Source organism: Tasmannia lanceolata, unplaced genomic scaffold (assembly GCF_043159265.1).
Source record: "Tasmannia lanceolata isolate RefF3 unplaced genomic scaffold, GAP_Taslan_0.1 ptg000020l, whole genome shotgun sequence".
In the NCBI taxonomy this organism is placed as follows: Eukaryota; Viridiplantae; Streptophyta; class Magnoliopsida; order Canellales; family Winteraceae; genus Tasmannia; species Tasmannia lanceolata.
In genome coordinates this window covers 10,496,130-10,519,477 of record NW_027518697.1, presented here as the reverse complement: position 1 = coordinate 10,519,477, position 23,348 = coordinate 10,496,130, and the positions used below count along the sequence as shown (strand labels likewise).

Here is a 23,348-nt window from a genome sequence, read left to right as displayed (position 1 = left end):
GAGAGTTGCTGACCCAATAAAACCAATTTGAAGTTCAATCGAGGCCAATTTGAAGTTCAATTCGAGAGGTCAATGACCGAATTTTTAATCCCCTTGGATTGGATTTCAAGCAATTAAGAAGAAGAGGGGAAGTTACTTCTTCCTTGGGCTCTAATGCTTTTCTACGATAAAAGGACTTTTCTAGAATGATGCCATGCTAGATTGGAATGTTGACATACACAGAATGTGAACAACACGTTGGCACTTGCAGGATGTGAACGACTATCGGTAACATTGATGCGCGTAGAATGCAAACGATGCTATCGATGCATGTAGAATGCAAACGATGATGCATGTAGAATGCAAACGATGCCATCGATGGATGTAGAATGCAAATGACTCTCAGGATCAGCAGATATCTATTTAACTTGCCAACAAAACATCACAAACAAACGCCAGTGTGGGTGAGGGATGCTCACCTGAGAAGATGAATCTATCGTGTCATGTCTTTAATTCGAGGACCACTATCCCTTGTCCTTGAGAGGGAACTCATAATAACCGTTTACTTCGGTTTCCAAGTCTCACATGTTCCCTTGTTTCACGAAAATTGCCGTAGTTTTACGTGACCGATTTAAAATTTGAAAAAGGGTGTAAACAAATGAATGAGAATATAAGGAAAAAATATGGAAACTTTTAACTTTCTCATTTTTTTGGCTTTCTTTGGGGTCTAGATGACTTAAACAGTCCTCAGCTCGATATAGGAGTTGCACCCATTGTTCTAGTCAATTTCACCCCCTCCCTCTACATTCTTTCATTGATTAGTATATTGTAGCTGATGAAAGTGTTTAAAATAAGGGAACTGAAAAGGAGCACCCCATTTCTTATAGGGAGTAATCTCTCTTAGAGTACACACATTGTTATTTAGATTACTTGGGTGTCGGGCCTTCTCATTTATCCGAATTTAGTGACACAATTTCAGTGTAGTGAGAAGAGACAGGAGGCCTCCTTACAAAGGAAAACAGAGAACTGATAATGTAAGCTCACATTATATCCAAACCCTCTTCTTTTCGTAATAAAAAATCACCTTTTTTTGATGAGTTTCCTAAACCAAAGGTGCAGTTGTACATGGCAATTGTTCGATTTCCTGCTGGTCTAACACTGCACTTATTAGTTTACCCCTTCAATTAGCTGTTAATGAAGGGGTAAAATTACCATAACGCAATCAACAGCCATTCAGAAACTCAGAAATGTGTTTAATAAAGCATGGAGTGGCATTACCAAAACACAGGAGTCCTGATATCGTTGCCCTAGTAAAGCCTATTGCATTTGAATGACAACATATGCCCCCAACCATAATCTTTGCTCTGGTCTTGCAAGAGGTGTGTCCTAAGAAATCGAAAGTACTTTTAAAAAAAATAATCCAGTGGGGGCCACATGGTTGAATCTTATGACTAAGCCAAAATAAGCCCAAAACAAACAAGAGATAATGAGACTCCAACTTGCAGCGAAACTAATTAGATAAAATAAATATAATATTAGAAGGAGATTGTTTAGGTTTTTAGGTTTAAGAGAAGGGTGCGAGGATAGCTGGGATTGAACCTCACACCTCACTCTCACCGCTGAAGAACAAAGTCTTTACCATTGAGCTAGAGGCTAAACCCCGATATAGAACAAATATTAGTCAAAGAAGTGTTAATAATAAAAGAAATAAACACAATATTCAATAATAAAATAATATTTCAGACTTGACATAGTACAAAAATGTATCGACATGCCCAAATTAAGTCTGACATGGCTAGTAGTACGTTTGTGTCAGCTATAAATTCAAAATGTCAGCTAAATCATAGCAAAAATGTATAGTTGATTTTGTGGGCGTAAGAAGAACCTGATGCCCTGTTTTTCTCTATGATACAACAATTGGTCCCCTTTAACTGTTGAAATTACCTTACATTACAGTAAGGTCGTGATAATCAATGCCTTTTGAAGCAGGTCCCCCCTCTGCAACTTGGGCCGTATATGATCTCCATTTTCATGAGGGCAGTTTGACTTCACCTTAACTTCAGTAAAATTCAGCCTCTTTCGTAACAGAGCCCGGGCAAAATTTAGGTCAGACGAGGCTTTACTAACCACTATTTGTCACGCACTTCCTTTTTCGGAAGTAAATCTGTTCTCCCAAGTCTGAAATTGAGCCTTACACCTGCACAACCACATTCCTTTGTAATGTCGATGAAAGGAACAAAAGCACATACTAACATTAGTAAATCATATCATGCAAAACCATCCCCCTCTTAAAATTTGAATGTGTGAACTGAGGTTGAAATTTTGGAATCCTAAATATTATCCAGTGTATTGAGAAAGCAGTGGAAAGTGGAAACTGTTTTTATTTTATCTGCTTCAATATCTATAGAAGTAGAGTTCAAAGATGGATTAATCACAATTATAACTAATGTTGTCCATGAGATGGATGCTCTCAAGGACAGTTAAGGGTAGAAAAACCTTGGCATTAGACTCAACATCTGAAAGGTTAATGATAAAATCACTTGGGTATCTTTGATTGTTCCGTCATGAGATACCTTTTGAGGCATGGATGAATTGGATGATCTGATTTAAAACTCTCCTATGTCAGTCTTTGGTAATCGGCTAGAGCCAATGGGCTGCACAGTTATGAGCGTCAAATGACCAATTACTCCAAAAGCTTAAGGTGTTGGAGAAGGTGTCATTAAATCTTTTATACTTTAACACTCCCCCTCACGTGTGGCCCCTCTTTTTAGGGTTGGCCTTCAAGTGGCACATGTGGCCCCTCTTTTGGGTTTGACTATTGCATGTGGATTTTTACTATCAAGGAGGTTTGAACTCAGGACCTTTGCTCTGGTACCATGTGGAATCGTGTTCAAACAAAATGTTCGTGTCCATGCTAGCTTTGCAGTGAACGAATGGAAAAAAAGGTCCAAGTCATTGGGATAGGTCAATATTTGGAAGGGAAACAATAAATCTACGTCACTTGATCAAGCCTTCGAGCTCCATCCTCCACCAATCCTGTACTATTCTTGAGATTGCTCTTCAAGTTACCATTCCAAATAACATGTATGTGACAGTCAATGGCCATATCAACCGCTTATTTCAAAAGAAAGCATAACATCATAAAATTAGAACAATGTTTACCAAGAAAAGTCCCAGAGGGTATAATTTTTACCATTAGAATTCGTACCGATCATCGACTATCTGTTACATTCAGTGTAGCTATGACAACAAACTGTTAACCACTCTTGATAAAAGTACTGCCTTTGGTGGATGTGAGAAACATAGTTTGTGGTGCAAAAGCTTCCATATCATAGATGTGTATCATTACTTCCTTTTATAATGAATGTCCATTTTATCCCCCCATAAAAATTTCAAGATATTCTTTGTTATAACCTTAAATTAAGCAAATACACTCTTATAGTTCTGAAACTAAATCAATAATGCATTTAGGAACTTGCCCTTAAGGTTGAAAAACATTAAAGAAACTTATCAATGTGTGCTTGAATAAGAAATGCGTAATGAAGGCATGCTTATTTAGTAGAGACTTTACCTCTTGAATTTCTTGAGAAGAACTTCAGTACCTCATCAATAATTATAACCTACACCAGATGCACATTATTTAAAGCATTAAATGCAATGATTTTCGAACTAGCAAAATTCAATTAGAGAAAAACTTGCAAAGAAAAACACACATGACGATAGTTAAGATACTCAATCCATTCATTTAAAAAAAAAAAAGGATACTCAATCCATTGATGTTTATCATAAAATATACAACCAAAGCTCACTAGCAGTTTGTGACATGTTAATTTATTTGCAGAGTTCACTCCTAAATATTCCACAAATTATGCCTGTAATCCAAAGGGAGCACTTTGATCTAAAGCATGTGTTGTATCATAATGACTTTTGCTTTTATTGTTTTAACCTACCACATATTGGAGTAAAATGCACAACCATGTACCAATTAATTACATGAAATCCAGTTTCAGTCCAGTTCCATGAAGAAAGCGGGACATGAACATTGCAAACTAATTAAGGATGTGTACATATGCATGTTTATATGAGGTCTACATATATGTATATATCATATGAATATGTGCATTCAAGACAGAATAAATAATTATACCCTTCTCCAGATGGATCCAATATAGAATCTGCATGGTTCAGATGGAGTTTCTATAGGTCCCCGAAAAACCCAATGCAGCTTTCATGTAGATCCCATTTTGCAACACAAAGACACCGCAAAAAATGACATGATCCACTTACTTTCTTTCTATGTGCAGTATCCAAAATGTGTCATCCGTTAAGGTATTTTTCACAATTATTATAGTTTTCTTTTGAATGATTTCACAATTATTATAGTTTAAATTGAAATACGCAAAACAATCAAATTAGGTCTATTTTAATTACTACATTACATTTTATGAAGAGCAATAACAATCAAGACAACTATCTCTAATACTACCTCTAGAGTTGATGTGTGCCCTAAAAAATAGTCAGCTTGTTCACTAAATGGTTCTGATAACTTGCCGTGATCCCTTTCATCAAGATACCCCGCACCAAAATACTGCTGGAAGCAAAGAAGGGACCGATCTTACCACTTCCAATCTTCTCTCACGCACTTAGAAGCAACATCTTCCTCATGGGTGTCCCTCCCGCGCTAGAACAACAATTTGGCACTCTTTAGGAAGGAAACCGCTCCGACGACGCTCCCAACCTTCGCATCTTTTACCATGAGGTGTGTACACAATATAGTTGCGTATACCCCCCAGCAGAATGGGGGGTCAAGCGGAAGATGAGGACTTTACTAGATATCGCTCGCACTCTTCTTTTTCAGATGAAGGTTCCCAAGACTTATTGGAGTGATGCCGTTCTTACGGCATGCTTCATTGGGAACTATCTTCCATCTTTTTTGTTGGGTGGCACTTCTCCTTTTTCCATCCTTCACCCTTAGGGTGATCCATTTCCTTTGACACCCCGTGTTTTTGGTTGCTTGTGCTTCATTCCTGGGTTGGATAAGGTTGACCCCCGTTCTCAGCAGTGCGTCTTCTTGGCTACTCTCACATACAGAAAGGGTACACGCGTTACAGTCCTACCCTTTGGTGTCCCTTTGTTTGTGCTGAAGTTACGTCATTTGAGGATACCCCCTATTTCTCGCCCACTGCTATTGGCTTTGTTCCTATGTCTGTGGTACCTCTTCCCTTACCTATTCCTGTCGTCACTGAGTCTGATGCCCCTCCTACCTTACCTAGCCCAGTCTTCACTGCCCCATCCAAACAGATGAAGGTTTATACTCATCGCCCTCGCGAGTTGGTGTCCACTGACACTGCTGCTCCTTTATCTCCATCACCTCACTCCGATCCACTTCCTCAGTTTGGCGGATCCGCCCTAGGTATTGATCTTCCCTCTACTTCTTCTGAGTCCTCTATTGCTTCTCGGACTCGTTCACGGTCTATTGCTCATCCTATCTCTCATTTTGTTTCATATGATCGTGTTTCTCCCTCCTAGATGAGTTTTCTATCATCCTAATCCTCTCACGCTATACCTAAGTCTATTGTAGAGGCCTTATCTCCATCTAGGTTGGCGCTCTACTATGGAGGGCAGGCTGAGATGGAGGCTCTTGCCTCTAACCGTACATGGGAGTCGGTTCCGTTGCCTAGAGGTGCCCAGACTGTTGGTTAGTCTTTATTGTGAAATATCTCCCTGATGGTACTGTTGATAGGTTGAAAGCTCGTTGGGTGGCTAAGGGCTACACCCAGACCTTTGGTGTGGATTATATGGAGACCTTTTCCCCAGTTGCTAAGATACCGTCGATTCGTGTGTTAATCTCTTTGGCTGTTAAAAGTGGATGGCCTTTCTCTATCAGTTAGATGTTAAAATACCTTCCTTTATGGTAACTTCTTTAAAGAGGTGTATATGGAGCAACTTCCTGTGTTCGTTGCTCAAGGGGAGATTGGTTCTGTTTATTGACTTCGGAAGGCGTTATATGGGCTGAAGTATTCTCCACGAACTTGGTTTGGCAGATTCAGCGAGGTTGTTAGGCGGTTTGGTTTGAGACAGTGTGATGCTGATCACTCTGTATTCAGTGCTTACTCTGGTGATGGCTACATCCTTTTGATTGTATATGTAGATGACATTGCGATTACTGGGGATGATGAGTTAGGTATTCAGAAACTTAATAAGTTCCTTTAGATGGAGTTTTGTACCAAAGACTTAGGATGTCTACGGTACTTTCTGGGTATAGAGGGGGCATACTCCCGTGGTGGTATTACCTTGTCGCAAAGGAAATATGTTCTTGATATTCTAGAGGGGATGGGATCATTAGGAACAAAGCCAGCCAAGGTTCCTATGGATCCCAATGTGAAGCTTCTTCCGGATCAGGGGGAGTTATTGGAGGACCCTGGTAGGTATAGGAGGTTGGTGGGCAAATTGATCTACTTGACTGTGTGATGCAGATAGTAGGCCAAATAAGTGGCAAATCACTGTGACTCGACCTAACATATCATATGCGGTGGGAGTAGAGAGCCAGTTTATGAGTTCTCCTCATACTTTACATTGGGCAACTGTCCTTTAGATAGTTAGATACTTGAAGAGTGCTCCTGGAAAAGGTTTATTTTTCAGGATGCATAATCATATGAGACTGGATGGGTTCATCGATGCAAACTGGGAAGGATCTCCAGTAGATAGGAGATCAACTACAGGTTACTGCACGTTTGTGGGAGGAAATCTTGTTTCTTGGCGTAGTAAGAAACAAGATGTTGTGTCTAGATTGAGCGCAGAGGTTGAGTACCGAGCTATGGCTCACAAATGAGGAGAGTTGACGTGGTTGCGGTCTCTTCTGACACAGATTGATATACGTTCTTCATCTCCAGCACCGTTACATTGTGACAATAGGGCAACACTTCATATCGCCTTTAATCCAGTGTTTTATAAAGGACGAAGCATATTGAGGTTGATTGTCACTTCGTTCGTGGGAAGCTTCAGCGTGGAGAGATTAGTATTATCTTCACTAGGTCTGTAGATCAGTTGGCCGATGTGTTCACTAAACCATTGGCTAAATCCAAGTTGAAAGATATTTGTAACAAGCTGGGGTTGTATGAAATATACACTCCAGCTTGAGGGGACTGTTAGAGATGTTAGAGGGTATTTTTGGTCTTTTACATGTAACCCTAGTTCTTGTATATACATCATATTACATATGAGCTCCCTTTAAGGAGACTCCATCTTCTCCCTCACTCTTCTTCTTCTTCCTTATCCACAATAACAGTTCTAACAAATGAATAATCACCCAGTAGCCTAAAATCAACATCTTAGAGTCAGATGGTTATATCTTGTTTCCAGACAGAAGTCTCAGAAAGGCTTTTATAACAAAAAGGAACAAGGTGGTGAGCTAGTGAGAGGCTGATATGGTTGAAAAGAATGGGGCCGAGGTGACACATGACAGGTGAGACAAGGCGGCAAGCATGGCTTCATCTATGGACCAAATCCAAAATGGCTATGATGAAGACCAAATGACGGGTTTAACAAAGGCAAGGTCAAAGTAGGGGCAGAGTGTTGGGGAGTGGGTTTGGAAAACAGCAATAGAAATGGATTTGGGTCATGGGTGACAAAGGATCTGGGTCATTCAATCGATGCGATCTACTTTTCTATTAAGAAAGAAATCTCAGCACCAGATGTGGTTTCCTATACACCACAGGTGAATTAGCATTCAAATGGTAGAAAATGCAATTTCTTCAGAAAAAAATTTCACTGAACATGTATTCAGTAAATAACTCCTTAACCTTGTTTCTTTCCATGATCTCTTCACTGCAACGGTTCTTCATCTAAATTCATGGATTTGTCCCACTGATCATTGCAAAAACATGAAAATTTCCAACTAAGGAAACATTTAATTTTGACACTGGGCATTCTTAAAACATTTAATTTCGACACTTGGTATTTTTTTTCCTGTTTCAAGTTTTTTATCCCAAGTTCACAAACAGAAGTTATATCTTTCCAAAAAAAAAACTGTATCACTGACTTAATTATACAAATAAAAAAGAAACATAGATAGCTAAACATATATAACAAAGTTATGAAGTTTAGGATCAGTCCTACATTTTACCATCTACATCATTTTGAGCAACCTACTGTTTGTATTTATTTTGATTTTTTACCATCTACATCATTTTGAGCAACCTACTGTTTGTATATATTTTGATTTTACCTATATGGGCATCAACTGAAATCCACAGAATTATAATAAATAAGAGCTTAAGCTAGTACATTATTTTCAGTATGACAATGAATTCAGCTGAGATACTGCCAGCTCAAAGTTCATCAAATAAGAAATGGAAGGATAGAATTACTAACAGGAAAAGAAAGATACAGAACAGCAGCCCACTCGGTCCAAGACAACGGTGTCACCTGCAACAAATAACATAGTACACTTAAATTAAAGAATTTCTCTACTATAAATTTAAAGAATATTTTTTATTAGTATCTACTGAACATGAATACGTGGATGGGAGAGAGCGAGAGAGCACTTACAGAGAAAAGTATGGATAGAGGTTTCACATACAAGACTAGTACATGAAGGAGCATGGTCAGGGCAATTGATCCTACAAGCCATAAATTACTCCAGGGTGGAATTACACTGAAAATGCGGCACAAAGTAAATAGGTCAGCGTAAACAATACATAGTTCACGGAGCCACGGACATGGTAACAATCGTCAGCTTTTGGCACAAACACGAGGTTTATGATGGAGAACCACCAAAAACAGGCGCGTCCCTTACCATAAGAAAAGATGAAGTAACATAAATTCAACATCTAACAAATCATATGTAGCTTAAAACAAGAAATGATGGCATGACATATAACCATAAAATATTAAAGTGAAAAAATATAACCATAAAATACGGAATAAATTTATAGTTTAGGTAGCAGATTCCAAGAACCTTATCAATCAGTATCTCATAGTCCAGAAAAGAAATATCAGCATTTGCATGCAGAGAACACCATAATATTGATAACAAAATAATAATAAATTTTTTTTTGCAATACGTCCATCAAACTTTCACATGTGGTGGGAACCATATAAAATCATCACAAATTAACTAACAGAATGCTAGGTCCAATCTAAAATGAACAAAGACAGGGAATGAATCGCAACGTCATCATACAAGTATAGTCTTCAGGGTCAACTTTGATAAGGAACGATCAATAATGGTACAGTTTTGAAAACTTGATGGAGATTCAACCGGATGGTGGAGTTACGTGGAGTTGTCAAGAGGGAACCGTCGTTTCAGATCTCTGTGTGGTTTAGTTTTGATTTTTGAGGTTTGTGAATCGATTATAGGAAGTTCAAATTGATTCGGAGAGGAAAAAGGTGAAAGTTGCTAGGATTTCTGAATTTTTTTTTTCTCAGAGCACTCTCTATCTAGCCAATAGGAATATCACCCAATTGATTGGGCAGGGTACAACCGATTGGTCAGATGTTGCTATGATTGGATGATTAGAGCCGAGGTTGAACTTTTTGCTATCAATAGTGTGGAGTGTGGACTGTGGAGTGAACTGGGTTTCATCTGAAATGGGAGTAAGCGGCTAAATCTCAAAATTCGAGTTTGACAAAATTAATGGAAAAGGTAGCTTCACTCTATGGAAAAGTAAAGGGCATCCTAGTTCAACAGGGCCTTACTAGTGCATTGAAAGGAACGAATGGAAAGCCAGAAAAGGAGTGAGCGGGTAGGCATCGAATCGAGTGTTGCCAGCATTATTCAATTGTGTCTGCTGGATGACGTTACGTTTACTGTTACGGAGAAAGAATCTATGCCAAAATTATGAGAAGTTAAAGAAGTTTTATATGTCTAAAAACTTGAGTGACTGATCATATCTGAAATGGCAGTTATACAAGCTGAATATGTAGGAAGGTGAGAATCTCCTGAACACATGACAACGTTTAATAGGAATGTGGATCAGTTGCAAATGATTAAGGAAAAATTAAGGAAGAAGACAAGACCATATTGCTTCGTCTCTCACTAATTCTTAAGGAAACCTAGTGAATATACTACTATTCAGGACAAATATGATGAAGCTAGAAGAAGTTACAGTGTCACTCTTACCAAACAAGATTAGGAGGAAGCCCAATATCGAGGAGAGTCATGGTCATGGATTGATTGGTCGTAGCGAGAATCGAAGAGGAAGACCGTCTAACAAGAGATCTGAAAAGGGCAGATCGAGATCCACAGTTAGCGGGAAAGCTATGCAATGTTATCGTTGCAAAGGTTAAGGTCACATCAGGCGGGATTGTCTGAAACGAGCTAGCAAGTCGGACAATAGTGCTAGAAATACAGTGGTGGTGGTAGCGGATAAGCGGAGCAAGATGGTTGGAGATGTCCTCACCGTCTCCACGAATAAATTCACTTCTTGACGTGATTGGAATCTAGATTCTAGTTTCTTTTTCATGTATGCTCCAAACATGAATATTATAATGTGTTCCAAGACAAAGTTCATACTGAGCCAGGATCGAATTCTCTACGAGATTCATTGTTGCATTACTTATAGCTTCCTTGTTCGTACACAAAGCTGATTTGGAAATGTCATTCGAGGTGTGTCCTTAGGTGATGGGTTTCTTCGCAATATCATGGGATTTGGGACTATGAAGATCAGAATGTTTGGAGTGATGCGCACCTGGTGGTGTAGTGTACATCCCGAATATGCGAAGGAACTGGTTTCACTAGGCTGGTTGGACTCCACAGATTGCAAGTAATTCAGCTACAGATGGAGATATGAAAACCACATGTGGCTGTATGGTCCCAATGAAAGGGGAGAAGTGTGACAGTTTGTATTGTCGAGTGGAAAACACGGTGATAGATGGTGTTCTTAATACCTCGATGGATGAGCGGAAATGCGGTGACGTGCACACACAAATGTGGTGACCTTGAACAACTCTAGAAAACAGTCAAACACAAGTTTTATGAAGCGATTCCTAACAGAAAAGAAACAACTAACCAAGACTCTCTCTGGACTTTACTGAACACCTGAGGGTCCATTTGGATGCTGGGAATGGAATGGAAGGGAAGGGGAAGGAAATGGATGAATAGAACATTTTCTAATTCCATTCATTGTTTGGTTTTGAATTGGAAAGCGAACAAATCATGTTGTTTGAAAGGATCGGCAAGAACAGAAAACGGTAACCCCTTATTCAAAATTAAATGGAGGATTGCTTGAGCTGAAACTACAAACTCTACTGGAAATTCCTATGATTTGGCCGACACTTCGAATTTATTGCTGACTCATGTGTCTTGCCCTGTCCGACACGACTTGCTGGGTGTGTAGACATGTTTTTGTATCGTGTCAAGTGTGGCATTCTGTTTTTTTATTGAATATTGTGTTTACCTCATTTGGACAACTCGTCTCCATGTCGAAACTGGACACACGAATCCATATCGACAAATCATGATTACATGTACTTTCTATTTTAGCCGTGTCCCCGTTTCTAAAGTTTGGGGGTTTGCTGTGTCCGACACTCTGTGTCCGTGTCCACAAATCATTGGGAAATTCCTTCTATCTGCCTCCCAAATGAAGGATATCTGTAACGACCCGATTTCCGTCGTGTCGCTACGAGCAAAAGAAAGTAAAAATCATGGAAATATTTTTTTTTTTTATACAAGCATCAACGACGATCCCGATAGAATCTTATTACAACTTAAAAATGATACATGACGTAAGACGTCAAAATGCAAGGACTCCAGGAACGAACTCTCTGATCACACAGTCCCTTATCCCATGGTTCCTTCATTTGCAAATGCTCCGCCATCTAATGCCTCAACCCCTGTGGTGGAGGAATCAACGTCAAAGCAGGGTCATCCAAAGACCGAGCAAAGTAAAAGAGACAATAATAACAGTGCATACAATAAAATCCACATTTCAATAATGTCTAGAATAAAGATTACAATGCCCATGGCAATATAAATCAAAGGAGTGACAATAATTTCAATGTATGCTATGTATGCATGTATGCAACAATTTTATAAAATGAGACAGCACATTCCCCAGGTACATCCGGCTTTTCCCCCATTTATTTTTCTGTCAGTTCTTTTCTGACTTTTTCATTTTCTTTTATTTTTTTCTGCCGGTGTCCTTGCCGCACGGCTAACCACTACCCCTGTCTGAAGGTAGTGACGTTATGGACTTGGATTACGGTCTCGCATTTGCCGAGCCGGGGATACTATCCCTCGGGGATACTTTCCCTTTTTGGTTGGTTTGCCAACGAAAGGCAGTACACGCTTCTCGCGTTGGCCTTTGGACCTTAGGTCCCAGGATGATTCCACCACACCCTTAAGTTCCCCTTCACTTTCCCCCATGTATGCAACATGTATGCAATTACTTACCTTTGCCTTTCTTCCTGCATTCATTTCAATTCATTTGATTCCAGCATTCATTTCAATTCATTTGATTCCAGGCAAGCGAGTATAAATTCACTAAGCAGGTATTTATCAGGCAATTTATAAGCAGAGCTACATTGCATAGACAATTATATTGAACACCATTACAAGACAAGGTCTAGCTGTCACCTGCCTTTTCTTATAGTCGCAGTAGGACGAGATGGCTCCTGTAGGCAAATAAGTGAAATAGGTCAACTTATTTTAGTCTAGGTCCTTTTAATATCACACAGACAACACTTGTCCTTTTTGTGTCCATTTATGTCCTAAAATAAGGTTCCCTGTGTTCACTATTCATGTGGGCCCCACATGCTACTATTCATGTGGGCCCCATCATGTCACTATTTATGTGGGCCCTGCATGTCACTATTTATGTGGGCCCCATCATGTCACTATTTATGTGGGCCCTGCATGTCACTATTTATGTGGGCCCCATCATGTCACTATTCATTTCACCATAAGTTGATAAAGTTTACTTTACGGTTACTATGCTAGTATTTCACCGTTAAGTATATAGGTGGTAGAACCAACCATTACTTTATCCATATAGGTGGTAAAACCAACCATTACTTCAAATAAAATATAGGTAGGTGGTAGAACCAACCATGAAAGAGATCATTAAATAATTTAGGTGGTAGAACCAACCATTGAAAGAGATCATTAAATAATTTAGGTGGTAGAACCAACCATGAAAGAGAGACTATTATAAAAGACTTACTTGGTAGTGGATTTTCTTTTTCCTTCTTCTCTCTCTCTCTTCCTCTTTCTCTTTCTTCTCTTCTCTTCCTCTCTCTCTCTCTCTTCTCTTCTCTTCTCTTCTCTTCTCCTTTTCTTCTCCTCCTCCTCCTCTATTTATAGACATTTTTTTGCATAGTACTTTTTGCATAGTAAAGACTATTTACTATTTTAAATTATTATTTCTGTCGGTCAATAGTATTTTTGCATAGTACTTTTGCATAGTAAAAACTATTTACTATTTTAAATTATTATTTTCGTCGGTTAACAGTATTTTGCATAGTTAATAATATTTTTTTATTATTAATTTTGTCGGTCAATAGTATTTTTGCATTTTTTTATTATTATTTTCGTCGGTGCGATGATATTTTCGTTTCCACTAGGGATGGGTCCCGCTGGTGGTAGGACCCGCTGGTCGTGGGGCCCGCTTGTGTGGGACCTACTTGTGTGAGACCTACTTGTGTGGGGCCCGCTGATGTGGGGCCCGCTGATGTGGGACCTGCGGGTGTGGGGCCCGCTGATGTGGGACCTACTGATGGTGGGACTCGTTTGTAAATAGTACTCGGTGGGTCCTACTGTGAATAATACTTTTAAATAGTGTATCTCAATAGTGAACTTGCATAGTATTTCTGCATAGTAATCTCGCATAGTGACTATTGTGAATAGTGACTATTGGAAATTTTTAACATATATATATATCTATTCCGTTTTTGTTGACATCTGGGGCGGTGGCTTAGTGGTAGGAAGCCGTTCAATCTTAGCTTAGACTTGGGTTCGAATCGTGTACGCCCCATTATGCCAGATGTCCTCATGCCCGATTAACTTGGGGAAAATGAGTAATGGCCGATGATTACCCACCTATGAGGCCATTTTTATATTTATATATATATATTTTTTTACCGGTTCTTACATTCTACCCCCCTTAAAAAAAATTTCGTCCCCGAAATTCCTACGCCCATAACCTAGATATCTTGATAATCAGAATCTCGACACATGATAATTTAAGATCATCTCCTTTACTTTGTAAATCTTAATTTTGATTAGAAATCAACGTCTTGTGAAATCCATTATAATCTGCACTGCCTCTTAAATACTACTAATCTTCTATTCTAGGCAGACATTTTACTCCTATGAATTCCCTTGTTTCCCATAATCCATAATTTATAAATAAGTTTTCTGACCTTCTGTTGCCCCATCCTGTACCTCGTTGTCATCGTTGATTAGGCCCCATCCTGTACCTCGTTGATTAGGGCGAAGAAACGCTTTTCAGTTCCTGGCTGTGCGTTCTTATCTTGGGTCAGAGGGCGGTACTGATTTCTTCTTCCCTGGTTCTGCTGATTGTTTGCACCGGTTGATATTGTGGCGGAGGTGGGCGGTTTTGGATGAAGGCTGGTGCCTTAGGGCAATCCCTTCTTCTCCAGCATTGCCCAACGTGAATCCTTCCACAGTGGGGGCACAAGTTCTTTGATGGTGGACCACTATCAATTTTTTTTTTTTTTTTTCCAGTTTACCCTTGAAATGTGACACATCATATGTCACCTATTAGCTATCTAACCCTACTTAACGACACAACCCACAAGCACCAGGGTTTCCGTAAACCCGGGCTCTGATACCACAACTGTAACGACCCGATTTCCGTCGTGTCGCTACGAGCAAAAGAAAGTAAAAATCATGGAAATATTTTTTTTTTTTATACAAGCATCAACGACGATCCCGATAGAATCTTATTACAACTTAAAAATGATACATGACGTAAGACGTCAAAATGCAAGGACTCCAGGAACGAACTCTCTGATCACACAGTCCCTTATCCCATGGTTCCTTCATTTGCAAATGCTCCGCCATCTAATGCCTCAACCCCTGTGGTGGAGGAATCAACGTCAAAGCAGGGTCATCCAAAGACCGAGCAAAGTAAAAGAGACAATAATAACAGTGCATACAATAAAATCCACATTTCAATAATGTCTAGAATAAAGATTACAATGCCCATGGCAATATAAATCAAAGGAGTGACAATAATTTCAATGTATGCTATGTATGCATGTATGCAACAATTTTATAAAATGAGACAGCACATTCCCCAGGTACATCCGGCTTTTCCCCCATTTATTTTTCTGTCAGTTCTTTTCTGACTTTTTCATTTTCTTTTATTTTTTTCTGCCGGTGTCCTTGCCGCACGGCTAACCACTACCCCTGTCTGAAGGTAGTGACGTTATGGACTTGGATTACGGTCTCGCATTTGCCGAGCCGGGGATACTATCCCTCGGGGATACTTTCCCTTTTTGGTTGGTTTGCCAACGAAAGGCAGTACACGCTTCTCGCGTTGGCCTTTGGACCTTAGGTCCCAGGATGATTCCACCACACCCTTAAGTTCCCCTTCACTTTCCCCCATGTATGCAACATGTATGCAATTACTTACCTTTGCCTTTCTTCCTGCATTCATTTCAATTCATTTGATTCCAGCATTCATTTCAATTCATTTGATTCCAGGCAAGCGAGTATAAATTCACTAAGCAGGTATTTATCAGGCAATTTATAAGCAGAGCTACATTGCATAGACAATTATATTGAACACCATTACAAGACAAGGTCTAGCTGTCACCTGCCTTTTCTTATAGTCGCAGTAGGACGAGATGGCTCCTGTAGGCAAATAAGTGAAATAGGTCAACTTATTTTAGTCTAGGTCCTTTTAATATCACACAGACAACACTTGTCCTTTTTGTGTCCATTTATGTCCTAAAATAAGGTTCCCTGTGTTCACTATTCATGTGGGCCCCACATGCTACTATTCATGTGGGCCCCATCATGTCACTATTTATGTGGGCCCTGCATGTCACTATTTATGTGGGCCCCATCATGTCACTATTTATGTGGGCCCTGCATGTCACTATTTATGTGGGCCCCATCATGTCACTATTCATTTCACCATAAGTTGATAAAGTTTACTTTACGGTTACTATGCTAGTATTTCACCGTTAAGTATATAGGTGGTAGAACCAACCATTACTTTATCCATATAGGTGGTAAAACCAACCATTACTTCAAATAAAATATAGGTAGGTGGTAGAACCAACCATGAAAGAGATCATTAAATAATTTAGGTGGTAGAACCAACCATTGAAAGAGATCATTAAATAATTTAGGTGGTAGAACCAACCATGAAAGAGAGACTATTATAAAAGACTTACTTGGTAGTGGATTTTCTTTTTCCTTCTTCTCTCTCTCTCTTCCTCTTTCTCTTTCTTCTCTTCTCTTCCTCTCTCTCTCTCTCTTCTCTTCTCTTCTCTTCTCTTCTCCTTTTCTTCTCCTCCTCCTCCTCTATTTATAGACATTTTTTTGCATAGTACTTTTTGCATAGTAAAGACTATTTACTATTTTAAATTATTATTTCTGTCGGTCAATAGTATTTTTGCATAGTACTTTTGCATAGTAAAAACTATTTACTATTTTAAATTATTATTTTCGTCGGTTAACAGTATTTTGCATAGTTAATAATATTTTTTTATTATTAATTTTGTCGGTCAATAGTATTTTTGCATTTTTTTATTATTATTTTCGTCGGTGCGATGATATTTTCGTTTCCACTAGGGATGGGTCCCGCTGGTGGTAGGACCCGCTGGTCGTGGGGCCCGCTTGTGTGGGACCTACTTGTGTGAGACCTACTTGTGTGGGGCCCGCTGATGTGGGGCCCGCTGATGTGGGACCTGCGGGTGTGGGGCCCGCTGATGTGGGACCTACTGATGGTGGGACTCGTTTGTAAATAGTACTCGGTGGGTCCTACTGTGAATAATACTTTTAAATAGTGTATCTCAATAGTGAACTTGCATAGTATTTCTGCATAGTAATCTCGCATAGTGACTATTGTGAATAGTGACTATTGGAAATTTTTAACATATATATATATCTATTCCGTTTTTGTTGACATCTGGGGCGGTGGCTTAGTGGTAGGAAGCCGTTCAATCTTAGCTTAGACTTGGGTTCGAATCGTGTACGCCCCATTATGCCAGATGTCCTCATGCCCGATTAACTTGGGGAAAATGAGTAATGGCCGATGATTACCCACCTATGAGGCCATTTTTATATTTATATATATATATTTTTTTACCGGTTCTTACAATATCAAATGCTAGAACAGCAGCTATGGGGATTTGTTGAAAAATGCTCGAGCTAGGGTTTGAACATTCTCACATTACATGCTTTGCGAACGAGAGAAAATAATAGAAGAAGAGAATATGAGGATATGCTTTCAAGTTGCAGAAAGACAATGAGACGTTGGAATTGCTTTTTTAGAATTTCTTTACTTGAGATTGGTTTCTGAAATCATCGTTCAAGATGACATTCTTTTTTTTTTGACTTGATTGGATTGTGAATTCTCTGGTGAGGCTTCCAGTGCCTTCGCCCTTTAGCAATCTCCATCCTCGTTCTGAGAACCTTCACAACAACAGTAGGAGTCAAATCAAACTTGCATTGCCCCTATTTTCTGAAATCGCTATTTTAAACGGTAAAATGTGATCATTAATGGTGGATTTCTAGGCTCATTGAAGATTTATTCGCATGAGAGACAGAAGAGAGAAGATATCGATCATTTTCCTCTCACATCAAGCATTAAATAATAAGGGGAGAATAGGTTGCCACTTAGGCCAATAGGCTGTTGAGAAGGAAAAGCTCATATTTGAGAAGTTACTTCCATGGTATACCAAATGTTAATTCAATTCGATGGGAAAAAATTTCAATTTTCAACCTACTTTCTCCCTTTTTATGGCATCCAAACGAACCCTAAAGAATGTGATTAAGGAAGACTTTCGGTACTTTTATCGAACACCTAGAGGGTATAAAGGGAAAGGCCTCTATTAGGGATGTAAGATCTGAGCTTTAATACCACTTTAATGCAAGCCGTAATAGGGTTTGCAAATCAGATCCGGAAATTTTCGATGAATAATAGGGTTACTATTCAATTAGGGCAGCAAGCGTACATTCCCAAACAATTTAAACATAATATGGTAGTCATGGGATTGGAGGTGTCCTTAGAGATTCGAGGGGAGATGTCATTTGGGCTTTTGTAGGGCCTATTGGAGTCGTAGATGCTAGTGAGGCGAAGGTTCGAGCTCTCCACTATGGGATTAAATCCTTAGACAAAGAGTGCTTGGATAGGGTAATTGTTGAAGGGGGTTCCCTAAATGTCATCTGATGGCTTAGGGGTTCTTCGGTTCCTCCGTGGATATTTGCCCTCTTTTTCGACGAAGTCCAAGATATTGCAGATGGATCCTCGATTACTTCTATGCATGTCCGAAGGTCGGCCAACAATGTGGTGGGCAAGTTAGCGAGGGATGGTGTAGCCAAGGCGGGGCTTGAGATGTTTGATTTTCTCCCCCTTTAAGTACTCGCACCATTAGTCTTTCTTGTTTTAGTTCTCTTCGTCTCCTCTCTTGTAATGCTTTGTTTTGTTCCCTCTCTTCCCTCCTTGTATTGCTTGGATGGACCATCTTGGTCTCTCCTTTGTTTTTAGTGAAAACTGCTACCATCTTTGTCTCTCCATTGTTTTTAGTGAAAAATATGGTAGTGATTCACAACTAAAACTTTCAAGGTAATTTATAATTTTTGAGTCCAATCATCAATAGAGAAATTAATCTATCCATGTAAAGTTTCATACATAAGAGCCATGATAAATCAAGTCAACTAGAAAACAAATCAGATAAAAAATCCATTAACAAAGATACAACAGACTGCAATAAATCTGAAAAACAGTCCAATCGGTCTCTAGATGGTGGCCAAAGGGTGGAAAGAAAGCGACTAAGTCGGGATGGGATCGTGATATTTAGCAACGGCCAACGGGGCTGGGGAATGGCAGAGATATAGAGGATGAAAAGAAGAAAAGGGGAAAGGTTAGTGAATGAAAAGGGAGAAGAAAGGAGGGGGTCGTGAGGGAGAGAGGGGAAGGAGAGGAGAGAAGTAGAGACGGGGAGAAGGGGCATATCTGAAACGGGTGGTGCTGCCCTGACATGTGTCGTCCACCAAAGAGAAGAGGAACAAGATGGGAGAAAGAGAGAACAAAGGAGAGCTGCCACCCTCTTCCTTTGTCTCTTCCCTTCTTTCCCTTCTCTCTCTCCCTCTCACGTCTGGGAGGTGGCGGCTCCCGGACGTGAGAGGGAGAGAGAGACGGGAAGCGAAGAGACAAAGGAAGGGGGTGGCAACTCTCAAATGTGATAGAAGGGGGTTTTCTTTTCACTTCAAAGTTAGGGTTGTACAGGGGAGGGGGGGATGTATATAGGATTTAGTGACTTAAGTAGTGGACCATAGGAAATGACAAATGGGTAAGGGTTTGGCGTTTAAAGTTAATGGCCATGTAGGTCATAGGTTTTAAATGTGCTTGGGGTCATAAGTGGTGGGCCATGGCAAGTGGGTAAGTAGGAAATAGGTAGTGGTAAGGGTAGTGGGTCATGAATAGTGATGTGGACATCCCTCCCACATCTAGGTCCAATCAATTGGCCTCTTACCAAAAGTATAGGAGGGATTGGAAATAAAAAAGAAACCACATGCAAATAAAAGAAACAAAAAATATCAAAGGCACTAAATCACTTACACAAGAGATTGATTTTCACTGAGATTATTTAGGGCATTGAACATCTCGACAACAACAAGCACAGTCATTGACACAGTCGATGGATGGCGGTCATCAAATATACTGCATGGATATGTCGTCTCTCTTGTTGAACAAGTATCAAAATTAACCTGAGATTACAAAGAAAGGTAGTAAGTTTATGTGAGACAATCGAACGAAAGATTCCCTTAAAAGCCTAGACAAGCAAAGCATAAAGTATGGGCAAATATAATTTATTTAATGCTCAAACATTCAAAAAAGATCTAATAATGAATAAAGAAAATTGACCACTCATTCATGTGTATTCAGGCACTATTTTCACCATAGCACTATTGAAAGTAACAATCTAAATATTTTCATTATCAAGCAAGCAACCCGATTCACAACTAACAAATATCAAAAGATATGAGAAACGCAAATGCTGTTAAAAATGGATTCAAAATTGTTTAGAACAAGATCGGTTGAATTGACTGTTAAGATTCAAGTATGAATCTTCCGAATCTTCCGTAAAGGTCAGTTTTGCCACGATTCCAACAAAAGCTCACAATACTTAATGAAAAACTCACAAAAGCTGATCAAGAGCACAAAATAGTGCTAAAGAGTTCATGTAGTTAGGCGGTAAAAACAATTAATTTTCTGTTATATATACATAAATTTCATTCGATTCTAATGAGAATACAACCTCCTCAATTTGGGTGTCCAACTTCTACACCCTCTTCTTCCTCAAATGGTATTTAGAGCAACGTTGAACGATATGATTAACTCCCCTCTAGTCAAAAGGTAATCATTCTATAGTTCTTTCTATCAACTTCCAAAACCCATGTTCTCTCTACGTATCATATCTCATCTTGAAACCCAAGATCCAAATTGAATCCCCATTTGTACATCCTAAAAACCCTAAATACATTTTTCCCATCCATCAAATCACATTCAAAACCCGAAATAATCTTCTTGTCGGCAACCAAAATCCACACCTCACTAATCAAAACTTCTAAAGCGAGATCTATGTCTTTCATCATTCCCTCGGAAATCCATTCTTGCATTCCGTTGTCAAAACCAAATTTCATCTCCCATCACTTTCATAAACCCTACCTCCCTCTTTTCACACTTGCAACTCATCAATCGCCTCTCTCTCTTTCATCTTTTATCTATGAATTCATCATTTGAAAGATAAAAAGAGCTTAATTTCAGCCTCATAACATATTGATGCAGCACCGTGAAGAAAAATTAAGGAAAGGGGAGAGAAATAGATGAAAGGGGATAGAATTAGAAGAATAGGGGAATAAGAGACGAAAATAACCTGAAGAAGAGACAAAAATAACCAGAAGAATAGACGAATTTAGGGAGAGAGGAGAAGAAAGAAGAAGAAAACCAGAATTAAAGGGAGAAGAATCTTTATTCCATATCAATAATCATCAAAAGTTACAAAATAAGCTGTAAAGAGGCCTATATATAGGCAAATAAACAACCTAAGAACTAAAATCCTACTAAAACATGAACTCTTAAAGAAGCCTACTAAAATAAGAACTCTAAACAGAATAAACTGCCTAAAATGGAAAATAAAATCCTAAAAACTAAATAACATGGAAAATAAATTCCTAGAAAATTTAAAGGGCAAATATGCCTCTTATTTAGGTTGAAAAAGAACTCGCCCTCGAGTTCTAGTCCACCCGGGTCAAAGATGTAAACAATCCACTGAAGTAGTAGAACGCGTAATCCGGCGGAAGCAATTATGATGTCGCGCTTGAGACAATCGGGAGAAGCATCTGCAAGGTCGGCGGAAGAAGAGGGAAGAAAGTGCCCATGTAGACTCATGCGAGCAGAATCTGCTCTGGAGAAGTAAACTAACTGGGAAGATCGCTACGTACTCCTCCTGGATCGGAAAAACAGCGATGGGCAGTATCAATCCATGATCAGCATCAAAATGATCATCTTGTCGGCGGGCTCGACCTCTATAATCATCTCGGTCGGGGCATCTACTGGAGAAGCAATGCTATCAGTGTGCTCATGTAATGATATGGAATCGGCATCCTCAATGATCAGCTCGTGATGTGTATGCTCTGATAATGCTTCAACGATCTAGTCACTCAGCTCGGACTCGGGCAATGGATTAGCCGCACGTGGATCTGCCACAATATCTGCCTCAGAAGAGTGAAGCTCACTCTCTAGATGATCGGCAATCGGTACGGTAGAAATCTCAGAAGCACAGCAATCAATTGAGTCTCTAACTCTGGATCATCCATCTCAGGGTCAGAATCTGATGGAATCAAAGGCTCAACATCAATGATCTCATCAATACTAGCATCTGGACCCGTAAGAATATCAGTAACGGGTAAGGCAGATGAAGTAGTGGAGCAGCTCTGCAAATCTGACTCACGCATGCGACGCTCTAAATTCTCAGCTTCAATTTTTGCTTCGCGTGCACGGCGTGCTGTTGCTTCTTGTTCACGGCGTGCTGCTTCTTCTCGTCGAGCGGCTTCTTCATGCTTCCATCTCCGTAGATAGTAGAGCGTATAAAAAGCCATAAAAAAATCACGAACATCCTTCCAATGACCGATTGGAGGGTCGCTTCTTCTACGATGGTACGTTTCCATGTGGTCCCATGAGCATCGGGCTTGTTGTCGCACAGTTTCTTTAGCCCAGTAGATAATCGCTTGGTGATCATGGCCATTGTACTCATGATATGCGTCTAGAGCATCAATCCACTGTAAACATGCATCATCATAATAGCTAAAGGGAGTGCGTCCATTCCAATAGCTTCCGTCGTACCCATCAAAATATGGAATAAATGGTGGAGGTATAGGGATCGATGTCGAAAACTGAAATCAATTGTCTGATCTGTTTGGCATGTCGAAAGAAGCACGTCTGTCGCGGATCTGAAATCGGATGAGTGAAAGCTAATGAACGGAAGAATGGGCGCGATCAATGACTGAGATGGCTCCTGAAACTGTGCAAAAGACTGTTGTCCGCTGCTGAAAATAGGCTGGATGTGCTCTAAAAGTTGTCACGAACAACTTTCATGTTGAGGCCGAGGGTCAATTTTGAGCAGAAATGGCTCAAGTGAGGAGAGAGAAAATGAGATGGGATAGAGAGAGAAAGTATAGAGAGAGAGAGGGAACTTTCTTCCCTCTTCTTCGGCCGACCTTGCAGATGTTTCTCCCTATTGTCTCGAGTGTTAGACATCATGATTGCTTCCGCCAGATTACGCATTCTACTACTTTAGTGGATTATTTACATCTTTGACCCAGGTGGACTAGAACTTGAGGGCGAGTTTTTTCAACCAGGGCAAAATGATGTAGATTTTAGGCCTAAATAAGAGGCATATTTGCCCTTTAGATTTTCTAGGAATTTATTTTCCATGTTATTTAGTTTTTAGGATTTTATTTTCCATTTTAGGCAGTTTATTCTGTTTAGAGTTCTTATTTTAGTAGGCTTCTTTAAGAGTTCATGTTTTAGTAGGATTCTAGTTCTTATGTTGTTTATTTGCCTATATATAGGCCTCTTTACAGCTTATTTTGTAACTTTTGATGATTATTGATAATGAATAAAGATTCTTCTCCTTCTAATTCTGGTTTTGTTCTTCTCTTCTCT

The 23,348-nt window shown here is 39.6% G+C and overlaps 1 protein-coding gene across 2 annotated transcripts in view; it reads right to left on the bottom strand.

Annotated features, from left to right (window-relative positions):
* Nucleotides 1–1,656: 1,656 nt before the first annotated feature.
* Nucleotides 1,657–23,348, bottom strand: part of ECA3 (endoplasmic reticulum-type calcium-transporting ATPase 3) — a 97,757-nt gene continuing 76,065 nt past the window's right edge. Inside the window, exons 30-34 of one of the 2 annotated variants that reach the window (XM_077363734.1) lie at nt 19,740–19,888; nt 8,530–8,635; nt 8,353–8,406; nt 3,551–3,599; nt 1,657–2,176 (exon numbers count right to left, since the gene is read on the bottom strand). In XM_077363734.1, the coding sequence (XP_077219849.1) occupies nt 2,109–2,176; nt 3,551–3,599; nt 8,353–8,406; nt 8,530–8,635; nt 19,740–19,888 (426 nt within the window). In that variant the 3' untranslated portion in view covers nt 1,657–2,108. Of the gene's footprint in view, nt 2,177–3,550; nt 3,600–8,352; nt 8,407–8,529; nt 8,636–19,739; nt 19,889–23,348 lie in introns of those variants that run through there. The other variant, XR_013237339.1, reaches the window with a different exon arrangement.